At 41.5% G+C, this 27,968-nt stretch overlaps 1 protein-coding gene across 8 annotated transcripts in view; it reads left to right on the top strand.

Moving 5' to 3' along the window:
* The window catches only part of KLHL14 (kelch like family member 14), a 207,866-nt gene that overhangs the window by 148,983 nt on the left and 30,915 nt on the right, over positions 1–27,968 (top strand). For all 8 annotated transcript variants that reach the window (XM_053246806.1, XM_053246807.1, XM_053246808.1 and 5 more), the window contains 2 exons: positions 20,034–20,123; positions 26,716–26,794. In XM_053246806.1, the coding sequence (XP_053102781.1) occupies positions 20,034–20,123; positions 26,716–26,794 (169 nt within the window). The remainder of the gene's footprint in view (positions 1–20,033; positions 20,124–26,715; positions 26,795–27,968) is intronic.

The raw sequence follows: 27,968 nt of genomic DNA, 5'->3' as shown, positions 1-27,968 counted from the left end.
TTGCAAAAGGGTGGCACAGGCATAATATAGAGTAAGTGGCCTGGGCTCCTGTGTCAAGTGGTGAGGTGGAATGCTTACTTATTAGTAGAATGACTGACAGCTAAGCACTCTGGTCTGTTGCTTGACACAGCAGTCTTCAGTGCCCCCCCCCACCCCTCTCCAGTAGATCTGCTTTTGTGGAAAGGATCCAGCTATTATATCAAGTGGCAGATTGCTGTGTGTGGCAATTTATGGCCAGGGAAGAAAATGCCACTGTATGGGGGAGAAGGACCAGACATCTTCAGTGGTGAGCATCAGAGGAAGCAAGAGAGATAAGGGAGCTGCTACTTTAGCACTTTGAGAGCTCCTGGCTTGCTGAGTGGGTAGCAGCACTTGGCACACGTCATGATGTCAGCAGAATGGGTGGGGTACTGCTGTGCATTCAACAGCTGTGGATCTGCACAATGTGGAAGTAGCAGTCTCTTGCCTCTCCTGCCACCTCATCTAAAGGTGGCACTCATACAGCAGTGCTAATAGTTAATTTGTCCAGTAGGGGAATTTCCCTCCCCTACTGGACAAATGACCACTTCACACAGCTCAATCAGAGCTGAGGCAGAGCCAGAAGGCAGCAAGAGAGTGGCTGCTGGTACCCAAGCAGCTGGGGCTCATTTTCCACCCCTCCTTATTAGAACAGGCAGCTACTGGATGTAACCTGGGGAAAACAGCAGATTTAGACACAATGAATGTTGCACTTTTCAATTGTATCCCCTATTCAAAATCCCCTATCCCTGCCCAGAGACAAAAGTTTGGGGCAGTGTGCAAAATAAATAAATAAATAAATAAATAAATAAATAAATAAATAAATGTCTGTCTCTGGAGAGCTGTCAGGTAGCTGAGCTGTAGGTAGCAATTACTAGGGGGTGCAAGTCCAAAGTCAGGACTGAGAGAGCCAGGAACACACAAAGGTCCTAGCTAGACAGACAGTCAGGAGCCAGAGGGTCAGAACAGGAGCTAGGAACAAGCCAAAGGCCATGGCATATCAACAATCAGGATCCAGAAGGTCACACAGTCAGGAGTCAAGAATGAGCCAGAGATCACACCAAGCAGACAGGCAAAACAAGGAGACAAACCAGAACAAAGGAACAAAGCAAGGCCTGCTTCAGACAGGAAGTCTCTTATACTCTTCCTATTAGGTTGCCATATGCAAGCTTCCCAAATCCGAGTGGCCTAATTTGCATATTATGCAAATTATGCTGGAACTAATTTGCATTTTATTTATTTGACAGATTTGTATACTTCCCCCTCCTTCTCTGCCCTCCCATGTGATTGGATCCAGAGTAGAATCCAGGCAATCCGGGCAGCGCATTTGAAATCCCTGTAAATCCAGGTGGAATTTAGCAGCCGGGTGGAGGAGCCAAAATCTGGGGGCTACCCTAAATTCCATGGGACATGACAAGGCTGCCTCCTATCCATAGGGAAGTGCAATGAGTAGAGGCAGTGTTGAGCAGAGTACCAGCCACAGGGAACTCCGACATTAGTAGCCAAATGAGTACTTCTGCAAATCGAAGAAGTTCCACTCACACAAAGAGAGAGTGGTGATTTTGCCAACCCTCTTTTCCCTCTGAAGTGCCTTGTGCTCCCCAGAAATATGTTCCTGAGGATTGAGAGATACAGTAACAGATTTTTGAGGGATATAGGGAAGGGAGAGATTGGCAAAAATTGGCCCTTCCTGCCTACACAAGCAGATCTTCTTCTGTTAGCAGAACTACTAGTCTGGATGCTACTCAGTCTGCATGCTGGACTCTTTTAATTGGTTTTCCTTACATTCTGTTTCAGCCCTATCAGCACAGTATTGGACATCTGTGCCACTTCCATGCTTAGCCTTTGAGAGACACTGTATTTGAGCCTTCTGTTCCTTGTTTTATTTTAATTCAGTTTGCTTATGATTAATTCAGTTTGCTTATGATTTTCAGAACTTTGTGCATTCCTTTACATAAGTACATGTCTGCCTGCTTTCTAACAAGTGTAAAGAAGTTTCATTATTACACCTCAAAAGGACTAGTAATTTCACAATACCCTTCAAAATTACCTGTTGGTGAAGTAGACAAACAGTGAAGCAGTCAACATATTTTTCAGTCTGTCTCCTGCACCAAAAGTAAGTAGTGATACGGGGTCCTGCAATTTCTCATTCGTTTTCAGTTATACTATCTTTTGAGTGTGTGTGTGTGTGTGTGTGTGTGTGTGTGTGTGTGTGTGTATAAATCTGAAGTCTCTCTGGGAAATGGTTACAAGCTCAAAGGCATGGAGCAAGGCCTATAGGCTGAATAAACTCCAGATGTGTCTCCACCAAACCAATCTAGTACAGCTATAGCCTGCCAAAAGATTTTTCTTTCGTCAGGAACATGTGACCTTACACACTCTAATGTGTATCACCTTCTGCTGGTCTATCAGGCTTTATCACTGTCAGTGAAATTCTGTTGTGGGCAGACTTAGGGCTAAACTAGATGTGATGGGGCCATTACTCACATGTCTGCCCCGTTCACCTATAAAGTGGAGTAGAAAGCCTTACTTAACCATACAAGGAAAGGAGCACTGAACTTTCTGTACCTTACCTCCCTGCAGTTGTCACTGTTGTTATTACTTAGATATTTATATACTCCTTTTCGGGGGGGGGGGGGAATCCAGGTTATATAGCAAAAAGAATGAAAAGATCCCTCAAAAAGGCTCTCAGTCTACACACACACACACACACACACACACACACACACACAGAGCTGCCACCGCCGCCACCAGCAGCTGCCACTGGGAGGGATGCTATGCTGTTTTGAATAGGGACAGTGGCTGTCCTGCTAATTATGACAAGGCCACCAGATTAGAACATGCCTTTTGCCCATATAGCAGAGGTAGTTTTTAGCCTACTTTCTTAAGGGAAGTAAGCTTATGAGATCAACTGGCATTCTCTATGTGTGTCCCTGCCCCATCAATTTGAACTAAATTTGCTACAGCTATAGGGATACATAGGAACGCCTCAATGGCATAATTTACAATGATGTCATCCACCCCGATTCAAGATGGCAAACGCATGAATGTTTGTGGCAGAAATGGGCTAACTTGTGAGGATGGTAATTATCACATTAAGATTATAGTGAAAGGAAAGTAGGCAGATTAGTTCTTTCCAGAACAACTTGTTGGTAGTTACTGCTAATTGACAGCTTAGCTGGTTGCTTCAAGCACTTTTCACCCTTCTTGGTTCTGATACTGGACATGAGTGTGACTGGGGTAAAATGACTAGAGCAACCAAAGAGAAGAGAGGACACCAGTGGAGGATTCACTGCCCTTCTGCCACACACTCCTTTTAGTAATAAAGTAAAGACTCCTATCTCTGGTTTATATGTGAACAGGGCAAAAACATGCAAATTAACACCCTAACTTTTAGTTTGATGCTGAAAGATTGTGTTCAAGATGTGTGTTGAGAAAGATCAAGAGGAGCACAATCAGTAAGTGAATCCAGTTCAATGTAAGAAAATTAGTCAAAGGTCCAGGATTAAGAGAGACAAGATAAAGAAGCAAAGCAGAACCGAAACCAGTGTATCCCAGATAATGCTGACCTAGAAAAGCAGGAAGACAGAAGAGTGTTGTGGGGTGGGGGGGAGCCAGCGTGGTGTAGTGGCTAGAGTGCTGGACTAGGACCGGGGAGACCCGAGTTCAAATACCCATTCAGCCATGAAACTAGCTGGGTGACTCTGGGCCAGTCACCTCTCTCTCTCAGCCTAGCCTACCTCACAGGGTTGTTGTGAGGAGAAACTTAAGTATGTAGTACACCTCTCTGGGCTCTTTGGAGGAAGAGTGGGATATAAAACATTTTTAAAAAGCAATACAAGCATATTTTCTGTTTCCTATTGAGGAATTTCCAGCATAAGTACCATGCGATCACGTACGATTACCACTGTTTTCTCATAGAGCTCTTGAGCCTATAACAATTGTATGACAGGGAGAAATTATACTGGAGAAATGTTTCCAGGCATAGAAGTGGAGTAATGGGGAAATTGTCACCTGTTGCATTTCTTCCTGTCATACAGCTCTGAAAGTTTAGAAGTCCTGCCAGGAATAAACATGGCTACCACTGTAACCTCCTGACAATGGCACATGCTCAGCAAGCATTGTACACTATTATGCAAATAGGCATTCTCTTATATAACTTGTCACTGTCTTATTTTAGGAATCCAGTAATAACATAACACTGTTTTAAGAATCTCAAATGTCTTTATTAATCTATAATTATTCCATAAGTAATAACACTCAGTGTTGTATATAGTAGAAGCAAATGTTGAAATTGTTAAGTGTTCTACATAGTGAAATAAGTAAAAGGTAACTACCTGAAATTCTAATTAACTCTCATGAGATTCTAACCACTGCACTGAAGCTGTTTGGAGAACACAGAGAGGGAATTCAGATGAGAGTGGTTTGTATGACATTGTCCCTAAAGATTCTTAAAGTTTGTATGGCATTGTCCCTAAAGATTCTTAAAGGTAAAGTGTGCCGTCAAGTCGATTTCGACTCCTGGTACCCACAGAGTCCTGTGGTTTTCTTTTGGTAGGAGGGCTTTACCATTGCCTCCTCCCGTGCAGTATGAGATGATGCCTTTCAGCATCTTCCTATATCGCTGCTGCCCGATATATATGCTTCCTATAGTCTGGGAAACATACCAGTGGGGATTCGAACTGGCAACCTTCTGCTTGTTAGTCAAGCATTTCCCTGCTTTAGTCTATTGTGTTTTGTTTCTGCTCTGTAATCTGTTTGAGGAGCAGTCATATTGTAAGAGTCTGAGGAATATATTTAAGACAAAATTATCCTCATTTGAATGGGGTAGCAAATCCAGTGGCCTTACATATTTGTGAAACATTTTTTCCTTTGACAAAGAGTGGTGTTTGAAACACACTGGGAACCAAAAATCCTTTTTTGTCTATGCAGCTGATATTGTTGGGGGGGTGTGTGTGTGTGTGTGTGTGTGTGTGTGTGTGTGTGTGTATACAGATGTCGGATCCATTTTGTTGCTTCTGATCCTTCTGATAGAAAATGGACTTCCTGCATAAGACAGGACATCTGCATTTGTATAATGCCAATTTAAACAAGCTAGTTCCTAAGAAATTTCTCAGTAAGTATCACGTTCATGGAAATGAATAATAGCTACATATCAGGTACAAATTATTGACTCTGCGATCTGTTTGATTGTAGACTGATCTCAAGGGTGGCAAAAAACTGAATGCTTAAGACTAATAGTAAGCAACATATGTTTTAAATATGTGGTAGGTTTTCTTTTCAATAACACCAAAACATCACAGATAGAATAGTTACACTGAGACAAATACTTCTCCATGAGAAATAGACTGTGCCTGTTTATAATGTGTGATCTGAGCAACTCTAGGCTGTGGGTTGAGTGACCCAGGAAAGCTGAATGTCTTCTATGGTGGGAGTCCCTTTTCCCTCTTAATTACCCCTATCTAATTGTTCTCTCAGTTTTCTTCAAATTCAGCCTTAGTCAGCTCGCCCACAACCAGACTAACCATGGCCAGGTGCATTTAAAGGATATTTACGTGTCTGAAAATATGCAGTAACATTACCAACCCTCCCAGAAATCACTATTGGATGATGCTCCCAGACACATCTTTACTGCATTTTTTCAGTAATGAGAGAATGCCTTTCAAATATAACAGGGGGGGAAATGTGGCCTACTCATGGTGGAACCACAGGGATTTGTCTTTTCAAATAATGTGTGAAGCAGCCATAAGGCACTGAGCAGAAGCAATTCTTTTACCAGGACTGACGTACGGAGTGGGAAACCAGATGTGTTTGGACTGCCAGAGGAATCACAGACTGATTCTCATTCAGTTTGGGTTCGGGGAACCGAGACAAGAAAAGACAAAGCAGATATTACAGATTTAGTGCCAAATCTCTTGCAGTCAATGGGAGATGTAGGAGCTCAGCACTTAACAGGATTGGCACCAAATACATTTGTTTTCTGTACACTGCATTTGATTTCTTTCCTTCAAACTGAAGAGGAGGAACAAACAGAAGTTAACTGCTGGAGAGAAAACTAGCTATGTCATTCATGTTGCATTTCGCTTCTTTGTCTTTGGTTGGCTGCAAGTTCTGATTAATATAATTCTTCAAATCATTTTGAGGTGGGACATGGGAGGGCAGGCAACAGTGAATACCATCTAGTGTCTCAGTCAAAAATGGCAATGGATGAGGAAATGACAAGACAACAAGGATACTGTAGTTATCACGATTAAGTCAACAGATCTTATAATGCACTGATGTGGCTATTGAAGAAATGCCAGTAATAACTGCATTTTGTCCCAGTGAATTTGGCTAGCTGTAACAATTAACTGTATGAACAACTTCAGCTCAGCTTCCTAATTTTTTTTAGGTTTTAATCTCTGGTTTATTTTTAAATTGTTAAATTGTTTTAAGTTTTTTGCATACGATTTTAACTTGTTTTATGCTATTGTTAACTGTCCTGAGACAAAAGTTTGGGGCAGTGTACAAATTTGATAAATAAATAAAATAAAATAAAATAAAAGTTGTTTAACATTTGGCCTGTTCATCAGACTTTTCTCTATAGCAGTAGTAAATTTTGATGAGATATTGGGATACTTTTTCTAGTCATACAAAATATTTTAAAAGTTATATACGCAAAAGTGAAACATTCTTTCTGTAATACAATATTCTATTTTGCAAAGATGTAGAACTTTAAAAAAAGTTCGGTATCTTTGCAAAACAGCATCAGTGCAAAAATACTTTTGTAGCTAAAGTATATACTATTGTTTTTGAGAAAAGAACACTCTCTTTTAAAGACATGTTTGCTCTAGTATTTGCTTGTTTGACTGTACTTAAAACTACCCTATTCCTAAGGGCCAAACTATAGGAGATGCAGAAAATCCATCATTAGATCTTCCTGTATTTTCATTTTTACCTTTTAAAAAGCTGCTGAGTGTTTATAAAGGACAGTTACAAAGTACATATGAGGACATGCGCGAAGCAATGTTGAATTCCCAGAGATCACGTCTATAGCCTTGTTGCAGTGTCTGTAGTTTCAGTATAAGACCTAGCATAATCCAGATGAAGCTTAGTTTTAGATGAAGAACCAGCATTCAGAGTCCTCAGCCATGCACTCACTGGGATGGCCTTGGATAAGTCAAGATCTCTCAGCACAGTAGTTACCCATTTAGAAAACAGAATCAGTAGCAACCTACCAAACAGTGTTGCTTCAGGAAAGCATTTAAAGAACTTTGTATATTAAAAATGCCTCTGTGCAGGATAACAGTTTCATACCTGTGTGTAGTGTTACCGTTGGCTTGCCTCAAGTGATTTCTACCTTCATAACTATAATCTCCTTCCTTGACACTGCAGACTGGCAAAGAAGAATTCATGAACATTTTAAAATTCAAAATGGCTTTTCCATTTGTTCAGGAAAACAAAGTTATTCATTATCCACTCATCTTCATTTGTTGTTCTCCCATCTGAAGTGCCCCCTCTGGCCCAGAAATCTGTGAACTGGTGACCAGAAACCACTGTGATTTTTGTAGTTGGTAATACATTCCAAATAATGAGTAGTTTGCATTCAAAGTATACATCTCATGAACAGCTGCTATGCTGAAATTTATTGGCAAGTGCTAATTTTTGAATAATTATGAAATGAAAATTGGGGGACGGAATAGAATATTATTATTAAATAGTGAGAGAGCAGAAGGACAAGGTTAAGAATATGAACCTGGTAATTTAGCCTCACAAATAATGTTATCTCTTTAATATTCTTCTTGCTTTGCGGGTAGAATTGGAAGTCTACCCCAAAAATGTTAACACAAACATAAGAATATAAGAACATCTCTGCAGGATCAGGCCCAAGGCATATCAATCTCATTCACCTTTATTACGGTCCCAGACCATGCATATTTGTTCCAGCATCCTGTTTCACACAGTAGCCCACCAGATGGCTCTGAGAAGCCCACAGGCAAGAAGTGAAGGTATGCCCTCTCTCCTACTGTTGCTCCCCTGCAACTAGTAAGAAGAGGCATCTTGCCTTTGAGGCTGGAGGTGGCCTATAGCCACCAGACTAGTAGCCACTAATAGACCTGTCCTTCATGAATTTGTCTAAACCCTCTTAAACCCATCCAAGCTAGTGGCCATCACCACATCCTGTAACAGATAATTCCATAGATTAATGATCTGCTCTCTGAAAAAGTACTTCCTTTTGTTGGTCCTAAATTTCCTGGCCTTCTGTTTCATAGAATGACCCCTGGTTCTAGTGTTGTGGGAGAGGGATAATTTTTTCTCCCTGTCCACTCTCTACTCCATGCATAATTTTGTGTACCTTTATAAATGTATCCCCCTAGTCACCTCTTTTCCAAACTGAAAAGCCCCAGGTGCTCTTGCCTTGCCTTATAAGGAAGGTGCTCCAGGCCCCTGATCATCTTGGTTGCCCTCATTTGCACTTTTTCCAGTTTTGCAATGTCCTTCTTAAGATATGTTGACCAGAAGTGTACACAGAACTCTAAATGTGGCTGCACCATAGATTTGTATAAGGGCATTGTAAGATTAGCATTTTATTTTCAGTCCCCTTCCTAATGATCCCTAGCATAGAATTCGCCTTTTTCACAGCTGCCATGCACTGAGTTGACACATTCAGTGAGCTGTCCACCACACCCCAAGATCTCTCTCTTGGTGAATCACTGGCAGCTCAGATCCCATAAGTGTATATGTGAAGTTGGGCTTTTTTTGCCCCAATATGCATCACTGTACACTTGCTTACACTCCAATTCCCACAGTTTTACAGATTCCTACCCAGTGGGAACCTCGCAGACAATCACTTTCCCCAACTCCTACCTTACTTTTCATGAACACACTATCACAAAACGGGAGCATGCGCAGTTCCCAAACTTGAGCAGGATGTGTGTCCTATCCTGTTGCTGGTCATGAGAGTCAGCCTAGTGTGGTTTCATGTAAAACCATCCATTCCATTGGATGGGTGATCTTTGGCAAATAAGTCATCTTCATTTGGTAGGCTTCTCCAGAAAACCACACAATTTATTTTTGCAGCACCAGTTTCTAAATTCTATAGCCAGTGTGGTGTAGTGGTTAGAGTGTTGGACTAGAACAAGGGAGTCCTGAGTTCAAATCCCCATTCAGCCATGAAACTCAGTGGGTGACTCTGGGCCAGTCACGTATATCTTAGCCTAACATTCCTCACAGGGTTGTTGTGAGGAGAAACATAACCATGTACACCACTCCAGGTTCCTTGGAGCATGAGTGGAATATAAATGTAAAAATAAAAAAGTAAAAAATAATATCTCTTGAAATATAGCACATAGAAGAGTGAATATGATGTCACACCCCACACTCATGTTATCATGACTACAAAAGATTGTAATTAGTTGGCAGGCATCAATATATGGTCTTATGCTTTATTCTACCTTTTGTACATGACTGAAGAATATAAACCTAGATACATATAAAAGACACTGAAGTTTAGTAAACATGTACATACATCAATAAAAATATATTGCAGTACTATACCCTCATATTTTGTCCTCTAATATGACTGCTGGATCTGTGTCATTGCTGTCACTTTTGTAGCTCATCCATGCTGCAAGTGACTTCAGATAATTCTTTTTCGTCTTTCTTCAGACTCATTTTCATGAGCATCAAGTACACGCACATTATCATCCAACCAAAATTAGTAAATGGAAGATCAATTTGTGACTGTGTATGGTTGCCTTCATAGAAATATTTGGCGACAAGCTCTCTGCACGTAGGGAAGCAAAGTGCTGGACATAGGAGGAAGGAATTTGTCAATAGTACCATCATTAGTTTTAGATGCCAACACCTTAATCCTCAGCATCATAAGAACGTAAGAAAAGCCCTTGCATAGTGGCCCACCAGATGCCTCTGGGAAGCCTACAGGCAAGATGTCTGTGGGCTTCCCAGACATCTGTGCTTGTGTGTTTTGTTTGTTCATTTCTCATGTTTCCAAAGTATACCTTGATGACAAATCCAGAAGCCATGTAGGAAAGGATATTGTGTTGTATTCAAAAACTTGACCAACTAAGATATTCTCATTCTCACAAGCTTAATTCCATAAAGTTACCTTAGATTTGTTGCACATGTGTGTTTGCATGTGATGTGTTTGTACATAATATTCTTCTGCATGTGGCATAGTGTGGGGGAATGTGGCTCAGCATATGTTGCTGTGAGTGTTTGTGTGAAATGTTGTTGCTTGTGAATGATAAGTTGTTGTATTTATGTGTAATGTTGCTGCATCTGCTTACATGTGTTATAGACATGTTTGTGTGGGCTCACTTGGTTCCCTAAACCTGCAGAAGAAGTGGTGTAATCTGAAAGACCAAGAAAAAGTATGGGTGCATGGAGGCTAAGTTGTAAGTGAGCACTAAATGTGAGACTGTGAAGCCAGGCTGGGGCATCTAGGAGAGACCATATGACTCCTGTATTGAAGGAATTACATTGGCTGCCGATATGTTTCCAGGCAAAATACAAGGTATTAGTTATAACCTATAAAGCCCTAAACAGCTTGGGCCCTGGGTATTTAATAGAACGTCTTCTTCGTTATGAACCCCACTGCCCATTGAGATCATCAGGAGAGGTCCGTCTGCATTTGCCACCGGCTCGTCTGGTGGCCACTCAGGGATGGGCCTTCTCCGTTGCTGCCCCGAGGCTTTGGAATGCGCTCCCTAGTGAAATAAGAGCCTCCCCATCTCTGACCATTTTTAAAAAGTCTTTAAAGACACATCTGTTCACCCAGACTTTTAACTGATACAGTTTTGATTGTTTTTAATGTTGTTTTAGAATATTGTTTTTTAAAAAATTTTAAACTGTTGTGTGTTAAATTTCTTGTTTTTGTTTTTAACTAACGTTTTAATGTTTTATCTTGTAAACTGCCCAGAGATGTAAGTTTTGGGCGGTATAAAAATATGTTAAATAAAATAAAATAAAATAAAATAAATCAATGTATGTTTACTGAGGTGCAGAATTAAAGGTGGGTACCTTAGCTTATACTGCCCATGCATTTTTGGCACATGAGTGAATATGTAAGCACCTTAACTTTTTCTAAACTGAAAATGTTTGGATCCTAGAATAACTGATTCCTGATGATGTTTTTCAGTAGAGGTCTGTTCAGCTGCCTCACTCTCCCTCACCTCAGCCGGCTGTCCCATTAACCTCCCGCGCATGGGCTGGTCAGTCACCCAGTTCCCCAACCTGGCATTAGACCTGTCCATGCATCTGGGTTTAACTCAGCTGAGGTGAGAGAGAATGAGGTGGGCGGGGAAAGCAGAGTGGGAATGAGCCACATCTCCTGCTCATTTTCTACCGCCCTGCCTGGATGATGCTTACTGAACTTCAATATCTTTTTAAAGAAAGATGGAAATAAAGATGTCTACTGATTAATTACAATTTTGTGACAGTCATGTGACATGCCCATTGGTTTACCTGAAAATATAAATGGGACACCCTATTAACCTTTTTATTTGCCATATTTCATGAGATATGGAATTGCAAAAATGGCTTCATATGATTTCACTGCAACTCCAATGCATTGTGAGTTGTTGTTTTAAGGAAACCTACTCATTAAGGAGAACTTACCTGCCCAAGGTCATCTATCAATGGGAATGTTCTTGTAAACCATTATTCATTAAACTTATACTATTGGCTGGGCTATAGGAAATATTGGCATGCCAGATAGTACCATTCCCTCCTGCTCCATGTGGAGGCAGACTGCGGGGCTATTGCCACATTTCAAGCTGGTTTTAGAGAAGGCTATTGGGTAGAGACAGCCTTGGTCGGTCTGATGGATAATCTCTACCAGGGAATGGACAGAGGGAGTGTGACTCTATTTAAGAACATAAGAACAGCCAATACTCTTGACTATGGTATCTTTTTGGATCGTCTGGGGGATTTGGGAGTAGGAGGCACTGCTTTGCAGTGGTTCCATTCCTATCTCTCTGGTAGATTCCAAATGGAGAGGAGAGCTGGTCTTGTGGTAGCAAGCATGACTTATCCCCATAGCTAAGCAGGATCTGCCCTCATTGCATATGAATGGGAGACAATGTGTGAGCACTGCAAGATATTCCCCTCAGGGGATGAAGCCGCTCTGAGAAGAACAGAAGGTTTCAAGTTCCCTCCCTGGCTTCTCCAAGATAGGGCTGAGAGAGATTCCTGCCTGCAACCTTGGAGAAGCCACTGCCAGTCTGTGAAGACAATACTGAGCTAGATAGACCAATGCTCTTATTCAGTATATGGCAGTTTCCTATTTTCCTATGTTCCTAAATGGCTTCTCTTGGAGATAGTTGCTCTCTGAAATGAAAGCTATTGTATGGTATCCCTCAGGGCTCAATCTTGTCTCTGATGCTTTTGAACATCTACATGAAACTGCTGGGTGGGATCATCAGAAGACTTGGAGCAGGGTGTTATCAATATGCCAATGACACCCAAATCTATTTCTCCATGACATCATCATAAGGAAATGGCATAACCCCCTAAATGCCTGACAGAAGTACTCATGGTAAGGGGTCATACTTTGAGAGAAACAATAGATCTTCCTGTTCTGGATGGGTTTGCATTCCCCCCAAAGGAAGAAGTACGTAGCTTGGGAGTGCTTCTCGACCCAGGCCTCACTCTGGTTCATCAGGTTGAGGTTATGGCCAGGAGCGCTTTCTATCAGCTTCGGTTGATATGACAGCTGTGTCCATTCCTTGAGGATAGTGATCTCAGAACTGTGGTGCACTCTCTGGTAACCTCTAGGCTTGACTACTGCGATGTGCTCTACGTGTGGCTGCCTTTGTACATTGTTTGGAAACTTCAGTTGGTTCAAAATGCAGCAGCTAGACTGGTCTCTGGAGTGACTCAGAAAGACCATATTATGCCTGTTTTAAAGCAGTTGCATTGGCTGCCAGTAAGTTTCTGGGCAAAATATAAAGTGCTGGTGATTACCTTTAAAGCCCTAAACAGCTTAGGACCAGGTTACCTAGTAGAGTGCCTTCTTCTGCACGATCCCCACTGCACATTGAGATAATCGAGAGTAGTCCTTCTCTGTATGCCATTGGATTGTCTGGCAGTGACTTGGAGGTGGGCCTTCTCTGTAGTCACTCTTAGGCTGTGGAATGCACTCCCTATAGACATTCGTGGTGTAAAATCTTTGTCAGCCTTCAAAAGAGCCCTCAGGACACATTTTTTTCCGGCCAGGCTTTTAGTAATTTCTGAATGTTTTAAATTTTTTAATTGCTGTTTTTAACAGTTTGTTTTGGTTTTCTTGTGTTTATTTTTGTGAACCACCTAGAGCCTTTGGAGCCAAGCGGTATATAAATGAAATAAATAAATAATAGGTAATAGGATGGTTGAGGGGGTGGCAGTTCTTTAATGCTCAACCTAGCGCAGGCACAGGGGAGGCTGGGCAGGTCAAGAAAATGGCGGGAGGGTCTGTGGGGATGGTGGAGAGTCATGCAGGAGAGGCTGGAATCGAGAGCAAGGAGGCTGGACAACAGTGTGGGGATGCCTGAATACTTTAATTCTTCCCAGATGTTGTCCCATGGAGTGGCTGCCTCTGTGTGGTGGAGGGAGGGAATGGCTGTGTTGTTTGTTTCGGGCTGGTGAGATTGAAGAAGTTGAGTCACACATTCTTATAAGTTACAGCACTAAACAAATGAATGAGGATGTTTCACTGACATGGTACTGTGCACATCACTGCTATTAACTACAGAAATAGTGTTGCTCAAAGGTAGATAATTGTGTTGCAAGAAGCTGTTGTATAGGTAGGACTTATGACAACTCACTTATCCCCACTGAATCAGAATCTATGGAGCTGCTCACATCAGGTCACTCCGTTTGCATTGATAAAAAGAAGTTAAGAAATAACAGTCCTTTTGGGACAAGGAACCATTTTCTATTTTCTTTTGCTTTGTAAACTGCTTTGAAAGCCTTTTTATTGTAATGTGGTATATAAATACATTTAAAATAGTAATAGTACACGATGTTGAGAATGCATCCTATGAACACAGAAACATAGGAAGCTGCCATATACTGAGTCAGACCATTGGTCTATCTAGCTCAGTATTCACAGACTGGCAGTGGCTTCTCCAAGGTTGCAGGCAGGAAACTCTCTCAGCCCTATCTTGGAAAAGCAAGAGAAGGAACTTGAAACCTTCTGCTCTTCCCAGAGCGGCTCCACCCCCTGCTCTTCCCAGAGCGGCTTCACCCCCTGAAAAGGGTGGGGGTGACATAGTGAGAGAACAGATACCGCTCAACTCTAGGGAAAGTCCCTTTCTCTTTTTCTGTGCCTGATTTTGACAGGATACACTTGAACGATTCCTTATTAGTTGAAGGTGGTGTGCAAACAAATACATGTACCAAACAAGCAGTGTATATAGTGGGCGGAGTGGATCTTTCCTCAAACACAACTACTGGAGGAGAGAAGAGGTTCCTGGTCTGCTGATTAAGGAGTGGAACAGAAATGTTTTTCATGAAATTCTGAAGGAGTGGTCTCTACTCAGTTTTCTTATCTTTGAAATGCAGAGTTTCAGGAGATAAAGCTACATGAACAGAGAAGCTGTTTGTGGTTGTCCTCTGTAATATCTCTCTCTCTCTCTGTGTAGTTTATTTCTAGGACACCAGTGCCTTGGTCTTTGAACATGTTCTTCAGATGTCAAATTTCTCTTTTTATTTATTGGTCTTTTCTCCTTTCATTTAACTCCACTTGTTTGTGTAATAAAGCTGAGAGTTCTTGCACAGAGCTTTATAAACACATGTTATTAGATTTTTAAACCTCTTTTGAAAGTGCCTCTATCCTACTTCCTCCTAGTAAAGTGACCTTTTTAAATGGAGGGAAGTGGGTTTAGATGACAGTCATGATAAATGCGGTCATGTTCACTCAATAAAATAAGGCCCAGTGCATTTGAGGATAAATCAGTGAAATGTACAGCCCCACCTGTCTGTCTCCATCATTCATTTCCACTGTCACTTTCACAGTGGCTGATGGATCACAGTTGCTGTAAAATTAGACAGCCTTTAATCTCATTTCATCCTGATTAGCTTCTCTTTACCCTTTCCCTCTAACTCACTGACTGACACGCTAAAAACTCACACTGGGCTATGTTTGAGCGTGGCGTACAAACTTCTTTTCAAACACCTTTTTTGAGAGAGAGAGAGAGAGAGAGAGAGAGGTACTCACCTGAGATGAAATAAAATGCAAAGATGAGGAAGTCTGAGATATTAAAATAAATCCACAAAGTAGAGGACAGTGTGCAATTAATGAGAGCAATGGTCTGCATCACTAGATTAAACATTGGGCCATATTTTGCATTATTTACACCCATGAATTCCTAGTGGTTCCACTAAGATTACCTGAAAGGCAACTTGGAGCAAGGGGGAATGTGGGACTTCCCCACTGAAAAAAATTGCTTTCCCCCCCCCACTCAGAATTCAGAAACATGTCACAGTCTGCATAGCTGTTGTAGGCATGCTGAAAGTTTTAAATGTCCTCCCCTGCCCCAATGGAATATTTAGCTTTTTGTCTCTTTTGTTTAAACAGTAGAATTCTATGCCATACTATAAGCTGCTTTTGAAATTCCCCAAACTAGTTTGCCATATGGTTGGATGGCTGCTCTGTTGTCTGAAACACAAGTCTGAAAGTGCATTTGGGCACCCAGACCTACTCATACCATTTTCTGAATTGTAGCTTCTAAAAATTATGCTACATTTTCTAGTAAGAACATCCTTTCTTATTTGAATGACATTTTTAGAGCTGTCATTTCTGCTCATTCCCTTGCACTGTGGCTATAGTTCAGAATTATGAGAAGATCATAATATTGAGAATTTTACAATCGTTTTCATCCCGACTCTGTATTCTGCCATTTCTATACATCTAGGCTTTCCACTAATATTCTAGCATTAAACATATAGATTACTGTTGCCCAGCTGTTGTTGCCAGGTGGCCCCAAAAGCACTGTGCTTCCCATGGTGTTGAAATAAATTGGGTATCTTTCGGATGTACGCCCAGCAGTGTTGAAGCCACTTCAGTATGAGATGATTCAATATTGCAGGGGCATGCATGTGAATGCATTGTTTTATAAACAAACTACATGGACAGAACTGATCACATTGGTCTTTCTCACAGAATTAGCACCCCACCATGTAGGAAGGGTTTATTCATGGGATCCGATTGTCCCTGCTCATGTGAGTACATCATTCACATACATGGCCTTGCAGCATGGTATCACACCACAGCGAAGCTGCTCCGGTATTCCTGAACGTGAAGGGCATTTCAGCATAACAATAAAGAGGCCTGTGATCTGCTCTACTCCTAGGGCATGGGTTTGCATGCTAGGTTTTTATTTTCCTTTATATTAGAAGTTTCACCTGAGGCTGTATTTTAAAGGGTTCATTGCTATGCTAATGTCAGACTTTGGCCAGGTCTGATTGTGACACAGACAGATGAGAGTTGAGGGGAAGCCAATGGCGGATGGCATGGTCAAGGCAGGCTAGGGTCAGGTTCTGGAGCAATAGGATAAGAATCCACAAGGTGACAAGTGGGAGATTTGGTCAAGGATGGGCTGGTGGTTGTGTGTTGAATCAAACAGAAAAGGAACAAAACAGGCTGGAGGTGGAAGGCATGGTTGAGAATGGGCTGAGTCAAGGCAAGGCAAAGCATGCTGTGTCGCTTCTAAGCAGGGCAAGTTGCTCAGACCGAAGAACCAGCCTAGCGCAACAGAGCCAGCCAAGCCCCTTTTGGTTCCTCAGGTCACCAAGTCCAGCTTGGCTAATGAGTAGCAATACCACCTCTGGTCAGTATATGTGTGTGGCTCTGCAAGACAAAAATGATCAGGCCAGTAACTCCTTCAACTTGCAAGCTGCCTTGATGGCACAAGGAGGAAAACAGCTGGGCCCTGCTGCCTGAGTCCTTGGTTCAAATGCTCAGGTGCCCTACAGCGAATGTAGCTGGTATGGATTTTGTCGTGAATTTAAATGAGAGCAGGACTACACCTTTCTTTTCAAGATTTCACACAATCTTAGGTATCTGTCATATATGGCTGCTGGGTTGTGTTTGATCACAAGTTGTGATCACAGGTTGTGTCATCCTAAACTTAAGGGAAAGAGATTCAGTGAATGCATGGAATGATGGTATGACATTTAATCTTCAGAAAAGCTCCCTTGTGGAGAGGGGCCTTCCTTTGCACTGGGCCTCAGTTCTAGGGACGTTTGCAGGAACAGGTTGGTTCTCAGCCACCTTTATGCCCTGTCTCCTTATGCCCCTTGCCTTTCTCTCCTTCCTGGGTGTTTGCTTTGAAGGAGTACAGGCCATCTCTGAACTTGTTTCCCCCTTCTCATCATCGGCTGCCTTCCTAAATGTCTGGTCATCACAATCCCCACAGATCTTGCAAGAGGGTAAGCCCTTGCCCTGCTCAAACCTGGCCTCTCGTGAGAGCTACAAGCAATCCCAGTCTATCCAATCCCCATGCTTACTCTGCTCCACCTGAGACCCAGCCTGAAGCTTTGACCTGGACATGTCTGCCATCACAGCTGTGGTTGTTCTCTTCCCCAGCCATACCCCCTGATCACATGGGCTCTACACCTGGCTACTAGCGGACCATGGAGCCACAGATGCCCCACAACACATTTCTCCCTTTGGAAATATTGTGTACTGTAGAACAAATAAAGGCAGTGCTCATATTTATAATGCAAAGAAGTACCATATATGCACAAATGGGAATTACACTGCGTATTTTTAAATGGGGGGACGGGGCTTATAAAAGTAATCAAAAAGCACAAAAGGAGAGAGAGAGCATATTTGTGGACTCAGACCTGATCATTAGTATTAAATTAACATGATACCTTTTGTGGATATTGTGACAGACAAATCTACTGGTGAAATTATCCCAATCAAAAAGGCTTCCAGGGCTACATTCCTTAACCCACTTCTTCCAAAATATCTCATTGTAGGACTATGTGTAAGTAATTGGAAGACTGCAGATTTAACAGAGTCTGGGCCTGGCTGCTTAATGGCTGTGTAAGATCTACCAGCAATAAGTAACATTAATGAATGAATTTGCACTAAACCTAGCTGCCTAACAATTGCTTTTGCTTAGATAGCTGTACAAGCACAGACTATGAAAATGATATTTGACCTTTACTGGAAACTAAAAATGCACCTTGCTTATTCATCATTGCCTTGGCAAAAAATAATAAAAATAATAATCAGTAAGGAGCTTAAATTAGACTACTTGATCTTTAAGAAAATGTGTCCTAAACAAGAAAGCTGCACATATTTCTTATTGTTATTTGCATATGCTATACAGCTCGAGTGCATTGAGAAAAATAAAAGATAATAAAACAAATGAAATGAGAGATATATCACTGAAAGTAATCCAAGTGTGAGATAGGCTGCCTCTTTTTTTGGCACTGGCAAAAGAGCACAGAGTAAGAGCTGGCCCTGAGTCATATTGATTTCCCACTGCACTGGTTTCCTAAGTGCTCTGTTGATCCGTGTCAAGCAATAAGTTCCCTGCCTGTACATGCACATCACCTCCCCATTTGTCCTCACCTAGATTTAAGGTGCCCATATGATGAGCTGAACAAGGACATTATTTTTCCTACTGGTGACACCGGGCCAGAACTACCGCTTGTGGTATGATAACTAAAGCTGTGTAAGTATGAATTTCAACATACGATTTTTGATAGTGTCGCATACCACATAGCAATACATATTACGACATTAAAACTGCACATTTTTGTACTGCAGCTCTAGCCTTGGAAAAATATATGGAACAGAGAAACGGTTTTCTACATCTCTCCTCCCGCCCCCCCCTTCCAACAATGCCACCCTCCACCAAATTTAAAAGGATGTCGCAGTTCTGTTAAAACAGTTTTGATCTTTCTTAACAAAGGACTTCCTGATTAGATGGATGGAAAATGTCTGATTGTGCTGCTAATGACATTGTACAGGAAATTAAGCGTATACATTTGAAGAAGGCATTAAATCAGCAGGACCTTAATTTAAAAACTTAAAACTGTATGGAAATGCAGCTTGCTCATTGCTGTGTAAGAGAATGCTACTGAATACTCACTCTCTCCTCGCTGAAATGTTGCCAACAGAACAAAGCCTGGTTGCTTTGTTTTGTTTTTTTAAAAAACCTTCTTAGAACAGTGTATTTACAGGGCACAGTTAGATAACTGCACTGATTTTGCTGTCTCCGTCATTTTCTAGGGCACAATTCACAAACCAGTACAGTGCTGTATTTCATCGCACTGTCACCCTCTTCAGCTCCAGCAAACCCCAAGCATACCTGCAGTCCGGTGACTACAGAGCCTACTGACTATGTAATAGTTGCTGCTGTGAACGACTAATGAGGTCACAATCAGCTCTGGGGCAGGAGCTACAAGCTTATAGGAGCTATTAGGACAACTCCTGCCTATCACACATATTCTGACAGCTATTGCACAGCTTCTAGGCTATGTGGTGTCTAGACACCCCCCCCACCCCCCATCCCCCCAATATGTCTGAAGCTAGTTGAGTTTAAGCTCAGCTGTCAGGTCTTGGTGCTGGAGAGGTTGGTGTGAATAACACAGATGAGTTTGGGATTGTGCCCTCAGAACAGGGGTGGCCAAGCGGAGGTTCTTACAGCTCCCATAACCCCCAGCTGCAATTACAGCTGGGGGTGATGGGAGCTGTAATCCAGCAACAGATGGAGAACTTCAAGTTGGCCACCCCTCCCTTAGAACATCACAACGTGCCAGCAAGCAGGTATGTGGGAGAAATTGGAGGTTACTTCACCTGGTTATTTTCCAGTATTTTTTTAAAACAGCATTATAAGAACCTAGGACTGAAGGACGGGATCTCAGCAGGTTTGAGTTCACTGGACAAGTTTTGGAACTGAAGCATCATTTCATTGTGTCTGAATTTAATGTTTGAGCTTTCCTAAAGTAAAATGCCTCAAAGTAGCCAATGTACTGAGATGGAGCTTTATAAACAATACCTGTTTTATTCACAGTTATGCCGTATAATAGTGCCCATCATTGTGTTGTGGAAGTAGAAAATTTCTTGTTCGTACTGGGAGGAGAAGACCAATGGAATCCTAATGGTATGTACACAGTAACTGATCAAACTATGAACAAAACATGTTAAAGCTGTACAAAGGTAGAAAGTGATCTTTACAGGCCTTGTGCCCATGTGAATGAAGCCATAAATCCTATGCATGCACATTCAGTTGGCTTGCAGCAGTATGCCCTACAGAGATCTGTGCATTGTTGTTTCATGTGTAATGCCTTTCTGATGTATGCAGATACAGGGATGACTATAGTATCGGCAGAAACATAGAATGAGAATCAGCTCTATTTAGCTATGATCCTAAACTCACTTGCACCAGTAACATCAAGATTGAAGCATATGTGATTGGCTAAGGTCACATGATAGCTCTGGTTTAGGCTGGAGAATGTAACCCATCTGCAGAGTCCCTTTTAAAACATAGGCTGCAGTTTTAGAAAACTGTGTGCATGCACAGCCAAAGGTATTGTTAAAGCTCCTGCCATACCTGCTTGCACAGTTGAATATAGGTGCTGGTTATAACCTATAAAGCCCCAAATGGCTTGGGCCCTGAGTGTTTAAGAAAACATCTTCTTCGTCATGAACCCCACTGCCCATTGAGATCATCAGGAGAGGTCCGTCTGCAGTTGCCACCATTTCGTCTGGTGGCTACTTGGGGACAGGCCTTCTCCGCTGCTGCCCCAAAGCTTTAGAACACACTCCCTGCTGAAATAAGAGCTTCCCCATCTCTGACAACTTTTAAAAAGTTTTTAAAGACACATCTATTTACCCCGGCTTTTAATTAAATATTGTTTTAATAGTTTTAACATTTTTTTTAAATCTTGTTTTAAAATTTAAATTGTCATAAAGTTTTAACTTTTTGTGTATCATCTATTTTGTTTTAACTAATGTTTTATCATTTATTATTTATTTATTGGATTTATATACCGCCCTTCCAAAATGGCTTAGGCCGGTTTACAAAAAGTTTTTAAAGACACTTTAAAGTTTTTAAAGTTTTAATTTTTCTGTTGTCATTTATTTTAACAAATATTTTAACTTTTTCTGTTTTCTATGCTTTTTTGGTAAACCACCCAGAGATGAGAGTTTGGGGCAGTGTAAAAATATGTTAAATAAATATATGCAGTATCTGCATTTCCAGAAAGCTGATTTTATCTATTCAGAGCTGATTTTTAGCTGAGAAATCAAAAATTGAAACAGCTTTCTGTGATTGCAGTCTCAAGGTACAACCCATAAAAAGATGAGCTCTGCTGGATCAGCCCAAATGTTCTTCTAGCCCAGAATCCTGTTTTCCACAGTGGCTAACCAAATGCCTCTGGAAAGCTCATGAGTAGGACATGAAGGTGATATCGTGCTTCTTTAGCAGCTGTTGACTCAGAAGCATCCCACCTCTGAACCTGGAGTTAGCATATAGCCATCAACAGGCTTGTACTCCATTATTTATAATAATTATCTACATGTTTACTGAGAAGTAAGTGGGACTCCCAGGTAAGTGTGCATAAGATTCAATCATGAATCAGGGTTCTCTCCCCCCCCCCGCCCCCCCGCTGCTGCCCTCTTTCATCTAACAAAATATTAGTGAATGGCCTCAAAAATTAGGAAGTGTTAAACCAGCTGAGGCTTTTTTGTGTTTCGTAAAGCTTGAGGGCCCCATGCAAAGCACTATGGGCCACTGCAATCAAGATGTTCATCTACAGCAGAACAGCTCTAGATATGGTGGGTAAATCCTCCTCAGACTACAGGAGCTCCCATAGAAGAGAATGGGAGTTCTGTGTACACTTTGTAGCTTCTTTCCACGTGCATCTGAGCTACTAGATTGAGGTTTTGGTTTCTCTGTCATTCATCAGCTACCACATCCCTTGGGGTGTCTGGACTGTCTTTTGATGTCAGCTGTTTTCAGTGTTTTGTGCTTGCCTATATTTTTATGCAATAAAAGCGTTTGCGGTGTAAGCATTTCTCTCTCTCAATGCCGAATCAGGTCTTGCCAGGTAAAATAGCTATGCATGTATTATCAAAAGTCTTGATATTCTTCCACCTCTCTTTTATTTATTTATTCATTCATTCATTCATTCATTCATTCGATTTCTATACCGCCCTTCAAAAAATGGTTCAGGGCGAACAAATAAGATGGATCCCTGTCCCCAAAGGGCTCACATTCTAAAAAGAAACATAAGATAGACACCAGCAACAGTCATTGGAAGTACTGTGCTGGGGGTGGATAGGGCCAGTTACTCTCCCCCTGCTAAATAAAGAGAATCACCACGGTAAAAGGTGCCTCTTTGCCCAGTTAGCAGGGGTATTTCTAATCCCTTGTTCAAGAGATTCACATAGAGATTATCTAGTAGTATTTTTTTTTATTTGATTACTTCATAAATTTTCTAGAGAGAGAAATTAAACAATTTTAACAGACTTCTGAACAAAGCGAAAGAACTGTGTGCCTTGCAAAATTTAGAATATTTTCAACACATTGTTGAAAAGCTTGCACATGAAGGCAGAGTTGCAGTTGTAGCAGTCTGTGTAACAGAGATAATTATGACTGGGAAACCATAAAACAGCTTGCAGGTACACATTTTCACTTCAAAGTGCCAGAAGATCCAGCTGAAATTACATATACTGCATATATTTTATTGTGAAAGGCCCATTTCAGCATCTGCACTAAACCAAATTATATAAAAGTGTTACATCTGTTCGTTTCCTTAAAAATGGAGATAAACAAGTCCACTCTGTAAACCTATTTCCAGCAGCACTTAATTTGATTTTTATTTTATTTTTAATCATTGTTTTGGAAGAATAACTTTTGTACTCTGTTTCTACTGCACAAAAGATTACGGATCATTATAGCCTGCAGAATTGGTCTGAAGACTTCTGTAGCAACCCCCAAATCCTTTCTCAAATCCAGATCTCCTTGAACAAAGAACTTGGGGGGAAACTCATCCAATTGCATGGTGGCATTTGCCAGCCCAGGTGCTCATTCTTTTTGCTTTAGTTTCTGATAAAAAGTGGAGGAGAAAGCTATGTGATCGTCCTGTTGAACCACAGGGAGGGAAGTGGTATTGAGCGGATTATTGCACTCAGATGCAGCTTCCCTTCTCCTCTTTTCTGCTCATTTTCTCCTTTTAAAAGTGGAAAAGGTAGAGGGCAATCTGCCCAGTAGGGAAGCATTTCAGTGGAATAATTGTCTGTTTAGCATTGCCTCCCCAGATATGAGGCATTTGGGTGTGATAATTGTCCACTCTGCCCAGCTTCACTCACCATTACTCAATTTTGCTTTAACTTGTTCCTTGCTCTCTCTCTGACTTCACAATTTGTGTGGACCTGTGTATTTACCATCTATCGATTTTAAAAAAATGTTTAGACCACTTTCCCATAATTCAGTGCTTAGTGGAAAGGGGGGCAGGGAGGAGTGTGAGGAACAATTTGCAGAAAGGGAGGCCGGGGTGGGATGGTGAAAGAGGGATTTGGAGACATCAAAACAGGTTTAGCAAAAGAAAGATACAGGAGCTGAAAGAGGAGGTGAATGAGGAAGGCAGAGATAGAAAGGGAAAGGGAAGGAAGAGAGAGAAGGGAAGGGAGGAACAACTGGGGGAAGTGGTGATTATCTTATATTTGGCAGGGGAAGAGCAACTGCCCTATCCAGCCCCAGCACATCATTCTTCCAGTGGCTGTTGCTGGTATCTGTCTTTATGTTTCTTTTTAGATTGTGAGCCCTTTGAGGACAGGGGACCATCTTATTTATGTATTATTTATTTTTCTATGTAAACCGCTTTGAGAACTCTAGTTGAAGAGCGGTATATAAATATCCATAATAGTAAATATCTGTTGTTGTAGTAGTAATAGTTGGAGAAGCGGCTAGCCTAGGTAGGAGAGCTGGGCATGTTCCCAATTTTCTGTCATATACTTGCAAACATCAAGGTAGGAGGCAAGAAGAATGATCGTGTGCAAGGCAGGAGCTGGGTAGGATGAGTGTGCCCTACCCAGATTCTGTCCCCAGCTCTTTACCGAAGTAAGAGGAAAAGCTATCCTACCCATCTGTCACCTCGCACACCATCACTCTGTTGGGGTTTGTGATTATTTAGCAAAGCACCAAGGAAGCTACCACTCCAGTTACAGAGTGCAGAGTTTAGTTGTGGCAGCTATTTAAGGAACACACATGGAGATCACTGTAGAGCCTAAACTAAATTGATTTATTGGTGAAGTACATTTGGGATAGGAAAGACCTATCCCATCTATCAGCTACATAATGAATAGGTAGGGAGAGAGAGAGAGAAGTTTCCATCTTCTCTCTGGGAGGAAAGGAAGTGAATTGACTCACTACAGGAAGTACCTGAGGAGTCAAGGCAGGAGTCATAGAGTAGAGGAAAGCAGGGACAGGTAAAAAGACCCTCACTAACTACCTCTGCTCTCAATGCCCCTAATGGTCATTGGTACAGTTGGTGCAAAATGTCAATGCACTGGAACTCCAAATCCAACACACTCTACCTACTTCCCACCTTAATGTTTGCATACACACAACCAAAAATTGGGATCACACCTGGCTGGGCACTTCTCCTACTCTGCTGGCAGTTATGTGAACAAGCCTATTGATTTGGGGTCTTATAGGACAAGAACTGCATGCTGAATGTAGTGTACTAATGCACAAAATCAGTGGATGAAACCTCCTGTGTAACCCCCACTGTAAAAACCCTTGTGTAATTAAGATTGAGAGAAATTACACAGATATTTAGGCAGTATTAATAAAATATTATGCAAGAACCCTAATATTATAATACTAGAATGTAAAAATTGCATGATTTGATAATTTATTCTGCAGGCAGAAATTGAGCTTTCTTGGCACAACATTTTATCTACTTTTTGGCATGTTATTTGCCCAGTCCGGTGCTCCGTCTAACAGATTTCCAGATGTTTCTGACTACAACTCTGCCTCCAGCCTCAAAGGCAGGATGCCTCTGAGTACCAGTTGCAGGGGAGTAACAGCAGGAGGGAGGGCGTGCCCTCAACTCCTGCCTGTAGGCTTCCAGCGGCATCTGGTGGGTCACTGTGTGAAACAGGATGCTGGACTAGATGGCTTTTGCTTGGGGATTATGGATGTTGTAGTCAACATCATCTGGGAATCCCTGTAAAAGGGAACACTGGCCCAGTCTGATGGCTAGATGGTATTTGTTTCTAAAAGCTCTGCACTTGTCAAGACTTATGAGCTGTGTGTGTACCATCCTGTAAACAGCCTCCTCACCTTCAGAATGGAGAATGCATTGTTTTTATATCCAGGTGTGTAATTTTGCATGTACAGTATCTTCATTTCATTATAAAAATTTATATTGGATGAAACCTTAGGAGTCTGATTTGGGTCAAAAGGTAGGTAAGAATTTTTTTTAAAGAGCTTAACCTATGCTCTTGTATTTATTAATTCAAATTCAGTGTATGAAACAAGGAGGTTGTAAGCATCTGGTTTTTTCACACTGAAAAATATTTACCTGGTAGACCATCCACTACCTATTTATTCCACTGTGAAAGACATGACTGGGTTGTCGTGTAGCTGTGATTCAATTTTTTAGTCACACATGCAAGAAACAAGAGGGCTGTTTTAGAGACTCATGTGTTGAAGGCTCAGGTGTTAAACAGAAATTGCCATGCACTCCCTTGCTCCAGCTTTCTTGCTTTGATGTCAATCTGTATGTAAAATAAACTGCAATCTTAATATCTTGAATGCATGCAGTGCCAGAGTTTGATAGGATAATGTAGGCTTATACAAACCATGCTGATTTCTTCTTCTTTTTCTTTAAGTGAACATAACTACATTAAGATGGTAGGGATGCATTCTTTCCTAGATGCCATATGAAAATCCTGTTTCTAAAAGACTGTATGGGAAAATGCTTGCTTGTTCATATGTTAAATTTTTGTCTAGGATATCTTTGTTATTTCATCTACAAGCCATAGAGAAAAAACTCAATAATATGTATGAATATGAGCCTATCATTATAATATATATGAACATGTCCCTTATGTAAGGATGTCTGAGCACTTGGTGAAGGTTTGTTCACTTCCCTGTAAGTAATCATCGTGAACCAGTTTCAGATGCAAATGGAAGAGACGAGAAGGAATGTGAGATATACCATGATTCTGCAAGCTGCCACAAAATCTTTATCCATGAAATGCCATGAGAACCACTCCTCTAAAAAACAATAATTTTCTACTGTGTCACAAGAAATTGATTTATGGCACTTTAAAAAACCCCACTGGATTTCTGTCTTTAAAAAGGGCTGCAGAAATCCATGTTGTATGTAGCCAAAATGTTTTATTTTGTTTTTATTTTTGCTGTAGATAACCTGTTAAAAGTCATAGGTTGCTATTTGTTGGATATTTTTATTTTTTTGTTTTAGTTTATTGCTCTAAAGGAAACCACTTTGTAAAAGGCTGTCAACAAGTGAAAGGTCTGCAATATAACACAGTGGGCAATATCTGCACTAAGTTAGTCATGACTAAGCACCATTTATTTAATGAGACAAGCAAATCATGACTAACTTGTCCCATTAATTTCAGTACAATTTAGTCATGACTAACCTAATCTGGATTATGCCCAGTGATTTGTACTGATATAAAATAAAGTGCTAAATGTGAAACTAATCTCTTTACAGGGAAGCACAGTACAAACTTTGTCAGCCGGTATGACCCTCGGTTTAACAGCTGGATACAACTTCCACCCATGCAAGAGAGGTAAAACCTTGCTACACAATTGGGGGATGGTGGTATCATTGGGAATGATATTCAGGGGTGTAGATACTATTGGGCAACTGGGTTCAAAGAACCCAGGCCTCCGCCTCTCAGGGTCCGTGCCTCGTGTTCCCAACACACACCCCGCTTCTGATGTCAGATGGGGATGTGTGTGGTTTAGCTCCTGAACAGGGCCACGTGACCCCATCTGGGGTCGCGTGGCCCCGTTTGGGAGCTATACTATGACCCCCGCATATGATGTCATACGCAGGGTGCGTGGCTAACCACCCACCTCTGACATCAGACATAGGGGGCTGGCGAAGGGGCCCACCGCTGAGGCCGGACACAGGCCACTTCTGGCCTCTGACATCCGCTAGTGATGGCCTCCGCTAGTGATGGTATTGCTGTTCTTTCCTAGAAAGAAAGAGGGCTCAAGTTTGTCTGAATCCTGTGGAGTTGGTGGAAACGTTGAAATGCAGGCTCCGTTCTATAAACATTTTTGGTGCTGCTATTTGATTGAACTAGCAGATACAATCAGCAAGCCTATACTTTTCCTGACTTGGCAGAAAGATACTTCCAAATAAAGGATGAACTGTCACATCAATTTCTGTGCTGTTCTTAGGTTTCCAAAACAATTCACTTTTGTTTGGTGGGAGGGCTTTCATTTTCTTGAACGTCAGCACAGGTTGAAGATGGACCCACTCATGATACTACCACGTGCTTGTTTAGCCCAGTTATTCTCAGCCCAGGAGTTCCTGTGCAGAGTGGACTGGTGCTACAAATCAATCAATCAATTTTTATTACAGCCGTAGGCCATACAAAAGACATAAAAAAGCATTAAAACAAAATATTATACATAGTAAACATAATAAAACAGAATAAAACAGTAAGCTCCTATAAGTTAGGCCTTAAACAAGATCTTAATCTAATAGCAACATAGAAGAATTTCGCCACCACTTTAGTGACCTCATTATTTTGGTCCTCAAGGCAGAAGTTCAAATAAAAGGGGTTGGCTCTTCCTGGAAATTGCTCTGACAAAGGGGATATAAGTTCTTTCCTGGCATCACGGTAAAGAGAGCAATATAACAACACATGCGAAACCGTTTCAGGGAGGCCTGCACCACAAGGGCATAAGCCAGAGTCTGTTTTTCCAAAAGGGCTGAGGGCAGCACATTCA

Source organism: Hemicordylus capensis, chromosome 4 (assembly GCF_027244095.1).
Source record: "Hemicordylus capensis ecotype Gifberg chromosome 4, rHemCap1.1.pri, whole genome shotgun sequence".
NCBI classification, from domain to species: Eukaryota; Metazoa; Chordata; class Lepidosauria; order Squamata; family Cordylidae; genus Hemicordylus; species Hemicordylus capensis.
Note: the sequence above shows the minus strand (reverse complement) of the source record. Positions and strands in the feature narration are given on the sequence as shown.